This window comes from Aphidius gifuensis, linkage group LG5 (genome assembly GCF_014905175.1).
Source record: "Aphidius gifuensis isolate YNYX2018 linkage group LG5, ASM1490517v1, whole genome shotgun sequence".
NCBI lineage: Eukaryota > Metazoa > Arthropoda > Insecta > Hymenoptera > Braconidae > Aphidius > Aphidius gifuensis.
This window is the reverse complement of record NC_057792.1, coordinates 15249749-15264831: the sequence shown is the minus strand read 5'-3', so window position 1 is coordinate 15264831 and position 15083 is coordinate 15249749. Positions and strand designations below refer to the sequence as shown.

The 15083-nt window shown below is 24.6% G+C and overlaps 5 protein-coding genes across 6 annotated transcripts; 2 read left to right on the top strand and 3 right to left on the bottom strand.

The window, feature by feature from the left end:
* Positions 1–24: 24 nt before the first annotated feature.
* LOC122857826 (pyruvate dehydrogenase E1 component subunit beta, mitochondrial) lies at positions 25–2549 on the bottom strand. Its single transcript, XM_044160232.1, has 5 exons — positions 2086–2549; positions 1890–1952; positions 1338–1544; positions 613–1243; positions 25–518 (listed from the first exon to the last, which is right to left on the bottom strand). Exons 1-5 carry the CDS (start codon positions 2092–2094, stop codon positions 367–369), a joined length of 1062 nt encoding a protein of 353 aa, XP_044016167.1. The 5' UTR covers positions 2095–2549; the 3' UTR covers positions 25–366.
* A 321-nt stretch (positions 2550–2870) lies between these two features.
* LOC122857822 (trafficking protein particle complex subunit 10) lies at positions 2871–7154 on the top strand. The gene is made up of 5 exons (XM_044160228.1): positions 2871–3067; positions 3337–3554; positions 3638–6496; positions 6584–6905; positions 7024–7154. The coding sequence occupies exons 1-5, from the start codon at positions 2989–2991 to the stop codon at positions 7152–7154; spliced, it is 3609 nt and encodes a 1202-aa protein (XP_044016163.1). The 5' UTR covers positions 2871–2988.
* LOC122857823 (H/ACA ribonucleoprotein complex subunit 3-like) lies at positions 7082–8468 on the bottom strand. The gene is made up of 3 exons (XM_044160229.1): positions 8291–8468; positions 8103–8145; positions 7082–8006 (listed from the first exon to the last, which is right to left on the bottom strand). The coding sequence occupies exons 1-3, from the start codon at positions 8342–8344 to the stop codon at positions 7909–7911; spliced, it is 195 nt and encodes a 64-aa protein (XP_044016164.1). The 5' UTR covers positions 8345–8468; the 3' UTR covers positions 7082–7908.
* A 1932-nt stretch (positions 8469–10400) lies between these two features.
* Positions 10401–12537, top strand: LOC122856477 (neprilysin-2-like). Its single transcript, XM_044158149.1, has 5 exons — positions 10401–10797; positions 11176–11463; positions 11603–11847; positions 11935–12247; positions 12527–12537. Exons 1-5 carry the CDS (start codon positions 10401–10403, stop codon positions 12535–12537), a joined length of 1254 nt encoding a protein of 417 aa, XP_044014084.1.
* LOC122857818 (molybdenum cofactor biosynthesis protein 1) lies at positions 12478–14987 on the bottom strand. Of its 2 annotated transcripts, none has more exons than XM_044160221.1 (4): positions 14868–14987; positions 14583–14726; positions 13530–14499; positions 12478–13437 (listed from the first exon to the last, which is right to left on the bottom strand). In XM_044160221.1, the coding sequence occupies exons 2-4, from the start codon at positions 14670–14672 to the stop codon at positions 13382–13384; spliced, it is 1116 nt and encodes a 371-aa protein (XP_044016156.1). In that variant the 5' UTR covers positions 14673–14726; positions 14868–14987; the 3' UTR covers positions 12478–13381. The 2 variants fall into 2 exon arrangements, with proteins under 2 accessions (XP_044016156.1, XP_044016155.1); XM_044160220.1 differs by having other exon boundaries at positions 12478–13354.
* Positions 14988–15083: the final 96 nt, after the last annotated feature.

Genomic DNA, 15083 nt, shown 5'->3' with positions numbered 1-15083 from the left:
TTGTAATCATTCAAAAATTAAAAGTTTTTCTAAACGGTTTTTATTGAAATATATTTTCTTTTTTTTTCGTTTTTCGTGTCAAGCAAATTGTTGAATGATCTTGTCATTTATTTTTTTTTTTTATTTATAAATTCCATTAAACATGTTTTTGATATTTTTTAATTCTTCTCTAGACAATCATCTCTAAAAAAAAAAAAAAAAATTAGATAACTATTTATATTTCAATATGGCTCATTTAAATTAAATAATTAATTTAAATATATTTTTTTTTATTTTGTTACTGTTGTGTTTTTTTTTATTGTTATTTTTATTTATCATTTTATTTATGAAATATAATTATTGAACCTAATATTTTTCTTTAATTTGCTACTTTGATACACCCAAAATTTTATTGACAGTTGTGATAACATCATGAGTTTGTGGAAGAGCAAGAGGTTCCAATGATTTTGTATATGGCATAGGAACATCAGCACCAGTTACTCGAATTACTGGAGCATCTAGATGATAAAATGCTTCACCTAGCAGATAAAAAAAAATTCAATTAATTAAAATAAAATAGTAGAAACATAATTTATCAAATAATAAATAAAATAATATGTATATTAAACGTACTCTCCATAATTCTTGCTGAAATTTCTGAACCAATACCAGATGATGGCCATCCTCCCTCAACCGAAACACAATGATGTGTTTTCATAACAGATTTAACAATTGTTGCAGTATCAAGTGGTCTCAATGAACGTAAATTAATAACTTCAGCTTCAATACCTTTTCCAGCAAGTTCATTTGCTGCTTCAAGAGCAATTTCAACAGCTTTGGAATGTGCAACAAGTGTAACATGATTACCAGCACGTTCAATTTTAGCTTTACCAATTGGTAATACAAAATCTTTTGATAATGCTTCATCAGACATTGGATATTGTACACCATATAAAAGTTCATTTTCCAAAAATACAACTGGATCTGGATCACGAATTGCTGCTTTTAAAAGACCTTTACAATCTTCACTGTTGTATGGTGATACAACTTTTAAACCAGGACAATGACTGTACCAAGCACCAAAACATTGTGAATGTTGTGCAGCAACACCAGATGCTGCACCATTTGGTCCACGAAATACAATTGGTACATTAACACGTCCAGCTGACATGTAAAATGTTTTAGCTGCTGAATTTATTATTTGATCAATCGATTGCATAGCAAAATTAAATGTCATAAATTCACAAATTGGTCGAAGACCAGCCTATTAAATTAAACAACAAAAATACAACAAATTATTAATTATTATTCATTGATCAATGACAGATAAATTGAGTCGTTGAAATTGTAAAATTTACCATTGCTGCACCAACAGCCATACCACCAAATCCGGCCTCAGTTATTGGTGTATCAATAACTCGTTTATCACCATATTTTTTCCAGAGTCCCCTGGATACCTTGTATGCTCCATCATACTGGGCAACTTCCTCACCAATTATGAATACTCTTTCATCTCGTTCCATCTCTTCGTCCATTGCTGAATTGAGAGCATCTCTGACAGTCATCTGTTAAAAGAAATTGTCAATATAATTAAGTCATCAATGAAAAAAATATCAAAATACAATTTTCATGATGAAAAACATAAACATTGATAAATTTTTGACCTTCTCTGTCCTTCAAATATTAGCTAATCAATTTTAAATATCAACAAAAAAATTAATTTGATATATGAAAGCTGTCAATAAGATGAGCAAGATGTCAATAGTTAAATTTATCGAGTTTTTGAAAACATTGTTTGTCATTATAGCTGATTTTAATAATGACATTTTTATAAATAAAAATTTATATTTAATTCATAAATTGAGGTTAGAATAAAGTGGCTTATATTTTATGAAAATAAATAAACTTACTTGCTGGGCAGATACACATTTTGATGTTGAAAATGATCTGCGAGCAATATTTCTAACTGCTGACTGGAATTTTAAAAAACAACAATGACATTAAAAAAATAAAAAACAATCATGTAATAATATAATTGACATGCGATAATTGTGACGTGATTGTAATTGTGTCACATACAAAATTTATAATTATTAATTATTTTACCGTGAGCATGATTATTAGATAATTTTCTGGAAATTCAAAATTTAATTTTTGTTTTATTTTTTAAATATTATTTATTGTTTATGTGATTGTAAAATTTATTTATTATCCAGGGGCTCTCGTTTCGATCAGTTTTTTTTTTGCGCTACTAAAATTTTAATACAATTCAGCCTTGACAGTTGACTGTTTGAGTCATTTTCAATGAACGACATTTTTAAAAACCATTTGAAATTTTATTATAAAAAATTAAATTATATTAATAGGTATAAAGTTAATCAATAGATACCTATATTAATTAAAAAATGTAAATTATTTTTTTTTTTAATTTTCTAAATGTCAAAGAAACTGACTGATTATTATTTAAAAATTATCATCAATCGTGTCAGCTGATTTCTAATCTTTCAAATTGGAATAGAAAAAAAAAATGGCAGCTGTCAAACTAGTGTGACAACTTGTGTATGTATACAATAGTAAAGTTGGTAGTTTGGTACAATGTGTGTGGAAATATAATATTTGCTTGTCGATACGACGTCAAACTCTATTTACGGAATAAAATTGATTAAATTATTAACAAAAAAAATATAATAAATAAAAACTATCTATTAATTTATACCAAACAAAACCCTAAATAATGTGCTTCGATTGAAAATTCTGTTAATAAATTATTTTTACAATAAATTATAACACATAAAAAAAAAAAAAAAAAACAAAAGGTTTGTTTATAAATTAAATTTAAATAAACATTTAATTGTAACTTTTGACCCTTGATCATGCAAATGATCGTCATTTAATTATTATAAATTTTACTTGATAATTTTTTAGTCATGAGAGAATAAAAATAATAATCAGATAATGTTGTGATGATTGAGGCAATATTAACTGATGATATTTTGTTGACATTTGGATATGAATTGCAATGGAAAAACTGGATACGGTAATGACCGTAAATTAGAACCACAAATGGATAATAAATCAATAATAACTTGTAAGTACTTTGATCCTTTTAAATTAAATTAAAAATAAATAAAAAAAATAACAATGACAATTTGACACTTGACCTTAAAAATAAAAACATTGTTTGTTTACGCCCCCTAGAAATATGCCTACATATATATTCAATTTGTTGTAATAAAAAAATTGATATAATTAAATGATTGATCTTGTAACTTGAATAACTTGAATAACTTGAATATAAAATAATAATATAATTATTTAAGTAGCAAATTATTGATACCATATGTTACCATTTGACAGATGCTGGTGATGAAGCTTTATTTTTAACAATTAAAAATAATATTTGTCAAGGAATACCACTTGGTAGTGCTGAATGGCGAAGATCATTTGGACGTCCAATTAAATTAGTTAAATTAAATCCAACATTTGTGCCATTTTCACAAAATCAATTACCAACAGATAAAGATTGGAATTTAATAAAACAACCAATATTTCATATTTATTTTAGTGAATGCTCAGTAAGTTTTATAAATTATTAAAAATAATATAATCTATAAACTCAACAATAATTAATATATTGAAATTAAAATTAAAATTTTAGGATTTAGATGTTTACAAGTTGTCATTAAAAGATGACATTGACAGTTGGTTAAAAACACTTGGACAATATAATATAAATGATTGGATGATTGTCATTGTTGAAACATTTGATATTAAAAAAACAAATAAATTAATACCAAGAACAACAGTTATTGATAAAATACGAAGTGATTTTTCATCAAAACAAAATGATCGTTGTTTGTCAGTTATAAATCCAATAAAATCAGAATCAAAATCAGCTGAATCATGGCGTATACTAATAAATCGTATTAGATCATTAATATTATTATCATATGATAAAACATTATCGAAATTTGAAGAAATAATAAGAGAACAACGTGAACGTCGTAATCAAAAAAATTGGAATTTTTGTAATTATTTTATATTACAAGAAGAACTTGCATTTGTACTTGAAATGTTAGGTGTATATGATGAAGCATTAGTACAATATGATGAACTTGATGCATTATTTACACAATTTATATTAAATTCAGATGTTGGTGATTGTCCAGAATGGTTAAATACATTTAAAAAACAATTAAATAATTGGACTGGTGTTAAATTAAATAATGGTGATAATAAAAAAAATAATTTACGTAAATTAATACCAGAATATAAAGCATCATTATTAGATTTTCGTAGTTATTTATTTAGTAGACAATGTTTAATGTTATTATTATTAAATAAACCATGGGAAGTTGCAAAACGTTGTTTATCATTTGTATATAATACATTTAGTGAATTACGTATATTAGATATTAAAAAACCACCAGGTTCAATTGAATGTTGGTCATTTATATGTGCACTTGAAGTATTACAAGTATGTCAATCAAGATTATCAAATAATGATAATGGACAACAAGTTGATTTATGTTCACAGCATACTGCTGGTTTATGGGCACTTGCTAGTGATAAACTTGGACAACTTGGTAAATTATGTGGTTTAATGCCTGGTATGGAACCAACAAGTCAACAATTACATACTGTTGTTTATCTTATATCTGGTATGGGTGATAATGATGATGATGATAATAATAATAGCAATGATAATAATAAAATAACAACACCAACAGATAAATTAAAAAGTGCATTATCATCAAAAGATGTATTTAGAAAACAATATCTTGAACATGCTGAACTTGCTATGGGCACATATAAACATGTTGGTAGAATAAGATCAGCAAGATTTATTGGACGTGAGTTAGCTAAATTTTATAGTGATCTTGGTGAAAATCAAAAAGCAATTGCATTTTTATTAGATGCACTTAATACATATAATGATGAAAATTGGAAAGATTTAGCAGCACAAACAAGACTTGAATTGGCTGAATGTTATAAAAGAATGGATGACATTGAACGTTATACTAAAATATGTAGTGCAATTGCAAGTTCACATGTATTACATATTACAATACGTAGTACATATTTTGATGAAATGAAAGCTTACATTGAAATGTTATCAACAAAATATATTCAACGTCCATTATTAACTGAACTTGAAAATTCATTTATCATACAAAATTTAGAAGTTAATATATCTGATAAAATTATAACAAATTGTATTGTCAGTATAAATGTTACAATAATATCATTATTACCTCAAAATGTACATTGTAATAAAGCATCAATTGCAACTGAATTAATGCAAAATAAAACACAACAAAATAAACGTAAAACTGGTATGAAAAATAATAGTAATAATAGTGAACAAAAAATTAAAATTGCATCAAAATGGAATAATAATATTAATAATAAACAAATGATTGATTCATCAATAATACAAATACCATTTTTTTCATATTTTGATTATAAAGAAGATAAAAAATTATGTTCAGCTGGTGTTATTGATAAAAATCAAAAAAAAATTGTAACAAGAACAGATAGTTCCAAGCATAGAAAACAATCAGTTGATGATAGTATTGATTTTAGTCAAGCATTAGTATCAGATAGTTTTTTAATAAAACCTGGTATTAATAATTTTACTGTTACTAAAAATAATGATAAACCTGGTTATTATAAAATAAACCAATTGTCATTGATTGTTAATGAAAAATTAGAATTTAGATCAGCTATTATTTGTCCAAAATTATGCTATGAAATAGCAAAAACTCAACCAACGCTAACAATAAATAGTAGAGATTTAGTTGCTGGTTTACCACAAGATGCTGAATTAATAATATCAACTGGTAGTATTTATATTGATGATAAAACAATATTAAAAATAACAACATCAAGAGGTTTAACTATCAAATTAGATGATGATAATAATAAAAGTTTTACAAATGAAATTGATGTTGTATTATCATCATGTGAACCATTTAATATTGTAAAAAAAAATATTAAAATATTTGCTGAATTACCACCAAAAAAAGATTCAACATCAATGGAACATAAATTAATAATTCATACACCATGGTCAAATGAAGAAATTAATTTATCATTACATTTTTGTACACCATTAATGTCATCAATGAAACTCCATACAGTTAAAGAAAGAAAATTTATACAAATTATTGTTACTGGTTTAACAATACAATTATTACAATTAACAGAACCACAATTAAAAACAACAAGTTCAGTTGATGTTAGTTTTAAAAATTTAAATCCAATTGCTGGACAAAAATTAGTTATTGGTAATAATATTAAAGTATCATTTATGTGGGAAATGGAATTAGGAAAAGATGAAAAATCAACAATACCATTAAAAGTTGATTATAAAATTAAATATTTTCCAATTGATAATACTGAAGATATTGATGAATTTATTATTGATGATGATCCATTGCATATTAGTAAATTAAAAAAAATTGAAAAATCAAGTTATACATATCGTTGTAATTTTGATATTGTTGATTATGTTGTAAGTATATTATTATTTTATTAATTTTTATATTAATTAGATTTGGTTTTTGTTTTGTTTTGTTTATTTTAATTTAATTTAATTTAGACAATGTTTATGGTGTCATCTAAAATTGAAGCAATTGGAGTTGGAGGTGAATTTTGTCGTGCTGGAAGCATGTGCCATTTATATTTAACTGTTATTAAAGTTTTATCAAATACTAATTATAATCCACCACCTCAATTAATGTATGAAGTATTGGCTGATCAATCAATGTGGGCTGTTTCTGGTAAAAGTGCTGCTGTTGTATCATTAGATACACAAGATAAACAAAGTGTTGTACTTGATGTTATGCCTTTAACAAGTGGATACTTGCCACTTCCAGTTGTTAGATTATCTAGGTATATTCCAGCAATTGAATATAAAAATGGTATGTAGATATGTTACTTGTTTTTTATTTATTTCTTCTTGTTTTGTTTTAATTAATTTAATGCAAAGAAATATTTATCCTGTACGTATATTTAATTGAAACTCTATTTATTTTATAGACTTTTCTCGAAAAAGTGAAGCTGGCAGTGGACCCAGACTAGAACCATTTAGTCCAGGACAAGTTTATAATGCCAGTAAATCTCAACAAGTTCATGTTCTACCTGCTGTATCATCTGAATCGAACAATTAAATTTTTTTTTCATTATGTATCATCATAGAAATAATACGACAGCAATAATTATTGTTGTGTGAAAGAAAAATACATTATCATTTAATAAATATTCTATACTTTTTCATATTTTGATGATTAAAAGTGCCATCAGTGATGAAGTGAATAATTAAAATTTAGAAAATTGTATAAAAAAAAATGAATGGCTAAAGAATTTCTGTTAATGTTAACAATGAAAAATAACAATCAAACGTCCCAAAGCGAACTTACTGTTCGGTTTATCTCATGACAGAGCTTCCACAACGTTTTTTTATGATAAACATGTACCTAATTATTGTCGGCTATTATAATAATACTCGATATTGATAATTATACTTTCTTATTTACTTGTATGAAATGTAAATAATTATTAGCTCATTTTATTTTGATCATTTAAATTATACCTAATAATTTTTTTGTCAATTCAATATACGTAATGGTTACAGTCACTCAAAGTATTCCAAGAAACTATTTAATATTATTTTTAATATTTTATGATAATCACAATGAAAAATTAACCTATCAAAAAAAGAAAAAAAAAAGAATATTATTTTAATAAAAAATAAAAATTATTGTAAAAATAAATCATTTGAAAAATTTAGCTTATAAGTAAATTGTTTTATGTTTTCTTGATGAATGAGATATTTAGGATTTTAAATACATATTAATTAACAAATAAAAGTAAATTTAAAAAAACATTATATTTGCCAAATAAATTATAAATAAAAAAAAAAAATTAATATGTTGGTTGAGGTTTTTGAGTAAGAAGAAGGTTGAATCTTCTTTTTAATGTGATTCTTTCTCTGGAGTATTTGTCCTCTGGTGAAAAACGAGCTAAATAAAATTAAAAAAATAAATAAATAAAAAAATATGACAACAATATTTAATAATTAATACAATATGATGAATTGTTTATTTTGGATAACTTACCAGGATGAGCAGAGAATGTTGGATTACCCTGGGGATCAACTTTCTGCAATGATAATAAATAAAAATAAATTGTTTAAATAAATATGATTTTTTTAAATTGAAAATAAATTAATAACAATGTGTTTTGTTGCTCTTCATGTCAAATATGAATAATTGTGATAAATAATTATGTATTAGTTAAACTTTACCTTGAGTGTGTAAACTCTCTCATTTTTTTCGTTCAAATAATACATGAGATACATTTTTTAAAATTTGTTTTTATTAACAATTAATTATTTTAATTTAACTTGATGATGTACTTGCACAAGCACAAATTTTCAGGTGTTTATAACCTTTCTTTTTTTAATTCAGATAAACAACGTGGTCAAAGCCGAGAGAGAGGGAGAGTGCATGTACGATATATCGGAGAATCCGACATTTTTATTCGATATACTGGCGGGCGTTAAATGTCGCTTTGAATGAACACAGTTTTGAATGAAAGGGAGAAATAAAATGGTAGAGGCAAGTTTTATTCAATTAATTATAATAATTATTTAGTATTTCAAAATTTGAATTACATATTTTTTTATAATTAATATAAAAAATATATTACCATTTGACTAATGTTAAAAAGATGGATTTTTTTTTATCAAAACTTCTTTATTTATATTAAATTTGTAATTATTTCTTGAACATTAATATTACTATTCCTTTGCATTTTTTTTATTAGAAAAATTAGAAAATACCACTTGATGATTTATACTTTCCTATGATTATGTTTCATATACATAATTTAGATACTAATATAAATATGTAGGTACATTGACTGTTGCTGCATGATAACTTATTGTTGTCGTAGTATTATTATTATTATTATTATTATTATTTGTGTTCAGTCTGCTCATAGGGTTTAAAAAACCACGGAAAATAATAGGGAAACAGAATTTACAAAGAGGTGCTTGAACTATTTCAATTGGCGGGTTTTTAAAACTCGATAGAGGAGCAATATAAGATCTGATTTTTTTTTTTAATTTGAAAAAATTAAGCTCAATATTGTTTGAAAAAAAAAAAACAATCTATATTGTTCATAGTTTAGTTGAAATAAAAATAAAAAAATGTGAACTTGTGCAGGCATTTATATTTCATAATTTTATTATTTTAAAATTTTAAATTTATTTTACCCAATAATAATAATAATAATAATAATCATAATTTAGTTTCAATATTATTAGACTTTGGACACTCAAAATAGGAATTTTTTTTTTTTCCTGTCCTTTGTATTTTTGATAAATTTATTTTTATCAAATATGACAAAACAATAAAATAAAAATAAAAAAATATATTTTGGATGTCGACTCATGAGTCATGCTCGCTCCGATACATCAAATATCATTAGTGTATTAGTGAGTCGTTAACTGATAAGATTTTTGGTATAAATTGAGGTGTAAAATTTCCTAAACTTTATTAGAAAACTAAAACTGTCAGCGAGTGAATCGTATATATTGTTGAATAAATTTACTGCTGAAAAATGCAAAAGCCAGTGTCCGTAATTTTTTTACTTGTGTTTTTATTGAGTCGCCGTGTTTTTGGTAAGTAATTAACAAAAAAACCATCTGTAATATTTTTTTTTATAATATAAAATAGATTCTTTTTTTGTTTTTAAATTTAAAATTGTTCATACAAAATTTTCAACTAAATAAAAAATATTATTAATTATATAATAGTTATTGAACGTTATTAGTTTTTTCATAATTGGTGAAGATAATGTTGAATTTTTAAAGATGAGTAATTAAATTTCTTTTTTTTTTTTTCTTTATTCAACAGGCACTCAAACATTTTCTTCTGGTAATGATGTTTCTGATATTTGTCAAACACCTACTTGTCATAACGTTGGTAAGAATAAAAAATTTTTATATAATATGTCATTATCTATTTTCAAACTCCACAGTCAATGATAAAACTATTTTATTAGTTTTTTTTAAAAAAACTAAACTGACTGAATATTTCTACGAAACTGATAAAAATAATATTTTTATTTTTTATTTTTATATAGCTTCACGACTCTTGCATGACATGGATCCAAGTGTTAATCCTTGCGATGACTTTTATAAATTTACCTGTGGAGGTTATTTAAATTCTACTTCATCAATTGACAATCTGTTTTACACAAGTAAATTTACTGAATTAGGAACGAGTGTTCTTGAAAATATTAAAATGACACTTGAAAAAAATAGTTCAATAAATGATTTTAAATATTTAAAGCTTGCCAGGACTTTATACAATACATGTAAAAATAAAAAAGATACTATATGGAAATTTATGAAGGCTATTGAACACTGGCCTGTCCTCAAAGGATCTAAATGGAATGAAAGTACATTTGATTTTCGTGAAAGCATGTTCAAAGTTGGTAATACAACACAATGGAAAAATTATTTATTTCGGTTCTATTACACTTATGATGGTTCGATCGCTGTGGAGCCATATTCAACTGAATTGAGTCCAGAAGATTTAGTTCAAGGTCTCAATAATACTAAAGTAAATGAATACTACAATAGCATGTTTAATTTTGCAGAATTAATAAATGCTTCGGTACATAATACTAATTACACAGATGATTTAAAAAAAATTCTTGATTTTGAAATTGAACTAGCTCGTGCAAGACTTTTACCAGTACAAAATTTAAATTTGACTTTTGATGAAGTTCAAATGACACTCGGTGAATTAATGAATAATTATTCTTTTTTCAATTGGCAAGAATATATCAGTTATCTTGGTGGTTCTCCAGTTGATTTATCAACAAATATTATTATTAAAAATGTAAATTACATGAAAAAAATAAACGAATCATTCAATTCAACTGAAACGAAAAGAACTCTTGCTAACTACATTATATGGAAGCATGCTGATGACAATGTCAAAACTGCTCTTGATTTAGAAAACCAAAATTGTCTTGATATTGTTTTATCCAAACTACCAATTGCAATGACAGCAATTTATTTTGAAAATTATAATAATTCTAAAATTATAATTGTTGAGAATGAAATTAAAATAATGTTTCTCAATATCAAACTTCAGATTTTAAAGATGATTACAGATGCTACTTGGATTGATAATTCTACAAAGACCAATATTTTTGAAGAACTTATGTCATTTCAACATAAAATTGGAGATATCAATATATTCACTGATAATTTAGGAACTAATAAATTCTATGAAAATTTAGAATTACTTGACGATGAAAATTTTAATGATGCAATACAATGGATAAAGCTATTTGAAGAGAAAATTCGATTCACAAGTGGTTTTGGTTTTTTCATGAATAGTATTGCCTTGTACTTATATCAAAGTGAAGCATTTTTCCTGCAGAACTTTAATTTAATGAGTAAATATTTTTGTTTTTTTCTGATACTAGCTTGATTGCTTAAATTTATTTTTTTCAAATTTTATATCGTTAGTGACGACATTCAATGAGCTTCAAACTATAATATACATTCATTTGATTTCAGTAATTTCATATATAGTGCTTCAGAGTGATTTTTTTGATATTGAACAACCAAATTACATGAACTATGGTGCTTTGGGAACTTCAATAGGCCACGAAATGACACATGGTCTTGATATTAATGAAATAAATTATGATGCAAACAATCGTTGGAATCGTGTGAATTCACACTGGACATCATTTTCAAAAAATAATTTTCATAACAAATCCAAATGCATCATTGAACAATATAACAATTTTACAGTCCCAGAAGTTGGATTAAATGTAATTATTTTTTATTATACAAGACAATTTCATTTTTTTTTTTTTTCGAGTATGATTATTATTTATGAATTTTTAATTATTTTCAAGGTAAATGGAACTCTCACTCAAGGTGAAACGGTTGCAGATAACGGTGGAGTAAAAGCTGCTTATCGAGCTTATAAAGAGTTATTAAATAATGATAAAAAACTTCCTGGTTTGAACTACAGTCCAGAACAACTATTTTGGATAAGTTATGGAAATTCATGGTGTGAAAAAAATTCAACTGAAGTTTTAAGGATACAACTTTCTCGTGTACATCCACCATCTAAATTTCGAGTAATTGGTGCATTATCTAATATGCCAGAGTTTGCAAAAGATTTCAACTGTCCATCTGGATCCAACATGAATCCAAATAAAAAATGTTCTGTTTGGTAAAATTTATGTATAAATATTATATTTATCACAAACTTAAAACATATACTTATGTATACCTATATAATATTTTACTAAAAATAATTTTGTTTTTAAAAATTAAATATTCCAATAAAAAATATTGGTGATTCTGCAATTCATCTCCGTTAAAAAAAAAACGAAATAATAATAATAATTATTATTTGTGTAAAATAAAAAGAGAAATAAATAACATATAAATAATGCTAAAATCATGAATTTATTTATCAAAAATAATAATACTCATTAGTCATTACATAAAAAAAAAAAAATTCCGTGTCTACATTTAATATATTTAAAAAACTAAAAGTTTATTAATGTTTATATTTACAGTTAACAACAATTTTTGCCAACAATGTAATTTTTTTATTTTTTATTATAAAACAAAAATACCGAATCAATATAGCTTGATTATTTTTGTGATCATCTTGAAATAATATCAAAAGATAAATAAGAATCATCATCATAAAGTACTTTTTTATTTAATTAATAACATTGGAATGCTGTCTTATATAATCACCACTTTTACCACCAGTTTTTTCAATCAACTTAATACATTTAATTTTCAATTGATCTGGTGAAGCAGCAGCTTTACACATATCATAAACAGTCAATGCAGCAACACTAACAGCAGTTAATGCCTCCATTTCAACACCAGTATTACCAAAACATTTAACTTTTGAATAAATTATAACAATATTTTTAATTGGATCTAATTTTAAATTAACATCAATATTTGTTAATGCAACTTGATGACACAATGGTATTAAATCAAATGTTTTTTTAGCACTATTTATACCAGCAATTTTAGCAACAAGTAACACATCTCCTTTTTTCATATTATTATCAATAATTAACTGACTAACAGTTGATCCAATTTCAATAATTCCCATTGCTATTGCACATCTTTCAGTTGATTCTTTTTTACTAACATCAACCATATTTGCTTTTCCATTTTCATCAACATGCGATAATTTTGAGTATGATCTTGATATCATATTTAAACCTCCATGATTTAAACTTTTATGTGTAAATATTATTTTATTTTTAGAGCTAAATGTTGATGTTGATAAATCACCTGAAAAAAAAATTAATAGAAGTATTTTTATCCACCAATTAATATCATTGGTCTATTTTCCATTTCTTTTAAATTTGACATTCCTGAAATTTGTATTGAATGAAAAAAAAAAAAAAATGTTATTAAATAATTTATAATAATATTAATTAATTAATTAATTTATTGTTTTTCTTACCAGCATGTTTTTTTTTCTTTTTTAAAACAGCAATATTAATAATTTCTTCAAGTTCTTCATCACTTGCTCCATTTCTCATGTAATTTTTCAATGATATTTCACTTTTACCCTCAAACAAACAAACTTTTAAATTACCATCAGCAGTTATTCTCAATCTATTGCAAGAATAACAAAAATGTTCACTCATTGACGTTATAAATCCAACCGTACCCTCAAAACCAGGCACACAATAACCCTTTGACGTTGAATTATCATCATTTTTAATTGAACAAAAATTTGGATATTTATTTCGAATAATATTTTTCATTTCATTGAATGATAGCATTTTATATTTTTCCCAATTATTACCAAAAAATGGCATGTACTCAATAAAACGTACGTCAACTGGATGATTTCTAGTAAAATCAACAAAATCAATAATTTCATCGTCATTAAAATTTTTCATAACAACACAATTAATTTTAATTGGTGAAAATTTAAGTTGTATTGCAAGATCAATTGATGACATAACACGATTCCATCCTTGTCTTCTTGTTAATACATCAAAACGTTCTTTTTTTAATGTATCAAGTGATATATTTAATCCATCAATACCAGCATTTATCAATGATGGTAATTGTCTTGTTAATGTTAATCCATTTGTTGTTATACCAACACTATCTAAACCTTTTATATTTTTGAGCTCTTTTATTATTTGTATAATATCACGTCTAACTGTTGGCTCACCACCAGTTAAACGTATTTTTTTAACTCCATTTTTAACAAATAATTTTGATATTCTTAATATTTCATCAATTGTTAATATTTCATCATTTTTAGTTAATTTAACACCTTCAGCTGGCATACAATAAACACAACGTAAATTACATTTTTCAGTTAATGATATTCTTAAATATGTATGATGTCTACCAAAACTATCTGTTAATATTTTTGTATTATCTAATTTTAATTTATTTCTAAAATTTTCAATCTGTAGAAACAAAAAATAACAAAAAAAAATTTAAAAATCATTATATTATTTATTATTATCATTATTTTATATTTTCAACTTACTCTTGGTGTTATTTTTGGCTTTATTAATGATGCTTTTGATGATAAATAACGCTTATCAATTTTTCTAAATATACTCTTTCCAATAAACATCTTGATCAAGCGTTTTTTTATGCTTTATTTATTTGAGGTCACTCTTTTCTACACCTGTTGATCAATTGATGATTAATTAATAAAAATCAAAGTAAATAACCAGTTAAATAAATAATAATAATAGTGTGTTATTGATCTCCCTTTAAATATATCAAATGTCAATTTCTCCATCAAAAAACAAAAAATATAGCTTACCAGATTTCAGAGTACCAGTTTTGTCTTCTTATCTTGTTGAATTTTTCTTGGGAACTGATGATAATAACCAGTTTATTCATTTTTAAAAAAATATATACTCCTTGTTGGAGAAGAGAGATTGTTGATTTTTTTATTTTTGTATTGACAGACACACACTAACACGTGTCAAGATTTTTTTAAAACTATTGTTATGATAAATTATGACGTAAATAGTGG

Bases quoted from the DNA above. Each gene is read 5' to 3' on its own strand.
- LOC122857826 (XM_044160232.1), bottom strand. The intron at 1,244-1,337 runs GTAAATTTTACA...TTAATTTAATAG, and splicing joins TGGCTGTTGGTGCAGCAATG to GCTGGTCTTCGACCAATTTG. The intron at 519-612 runs GTACGTTTAATA...TTTATCTGCTAG, and splicing joins TTCAGCAAGAATTATGGAGA to GTGAAGCATTTTATCATCTA.
- LOC122857822 (XM_044160228.1), top strand. From the start codon at position 2,989: ATGAATTGCAATGGAAAAACTGGATACGGTAATGACCGTAAATTAGAA. The intron at 3,068-3,336 runs GTAAGTACTTTG...ACCATTTGACAG, and splicing joins TAATAAATCAATAATAACTT to ATGCTGGTGATGAAGCTTTA. The intron at 3,555-3,637 runs GTAAGTTTTATA...TTAAAATTTTAG, and splicing joins TTTATTTTAGTGAATGCTCA to GATTTAGATGTTTACAAGTT.
- LOC122857823 (XM_044160229.1), bottom strand. From the start codon at position 8,344: ATGTATCTCATGTATTATTTGAACGAAAAAAATGAGAGAGTTTACACA. The intron at 8,146-8,290 runs GTAAAGTTTAAC...TTATCATTGCAG, and splicing joins AGAGAGTTTACACACTCAAG to AAAGTTGATCCCCAGGGTAA. The intron at 8,007-8,102 runs GTAAGTTATCCA...AATTTTATTTAG, and splicing joins AACATTCTCTGCTCATCCTG to CTCGTTTTTCACCAGAGGAC.
- LOC122856477 (XM_044158149.1), top strand. From the start codon at position 10,401: ATGAAGGCTATTGAACACTGGCCTGTCCTCAAAGGATCTAAATGGAAT. The intron at 10,798-11,175 runs GTGAATTAATGA...AGATGATTACAG, and splicing joins TGAAGTTCAAATGACACTCG to ATGCTACTTGGATTGATAAT. The intron at 11,464-11,602 runs GTAAATATTTTT...TTTCATATATAG, and splicing joins GCAGAACTTTAATTTAATGA to TGCTTCAGAGTGATTTTTTT.
- LOC122857818 (XM_044160220.1), bottom strand. From the start codon at position 14,672: ATGTTTATTGGAAAGAGTATATTTAGAAAAATTGATAAGCGTTATTTA. The intron at 14,500-14,582 runs GTAAGTTGAAAA...TTGTTTCTACAG, and splicing joins AGCCAAAAATAACACCAAGA to ATTGAAAATTTTAGAAATAA. The intron at 13,355-13,529 runs GTAAGAAAAACA...TTTTTTTTTCAG, and splicing joins AAAGAAAAAAAAACATGCTG to GTGATTTATCAACATCAACA.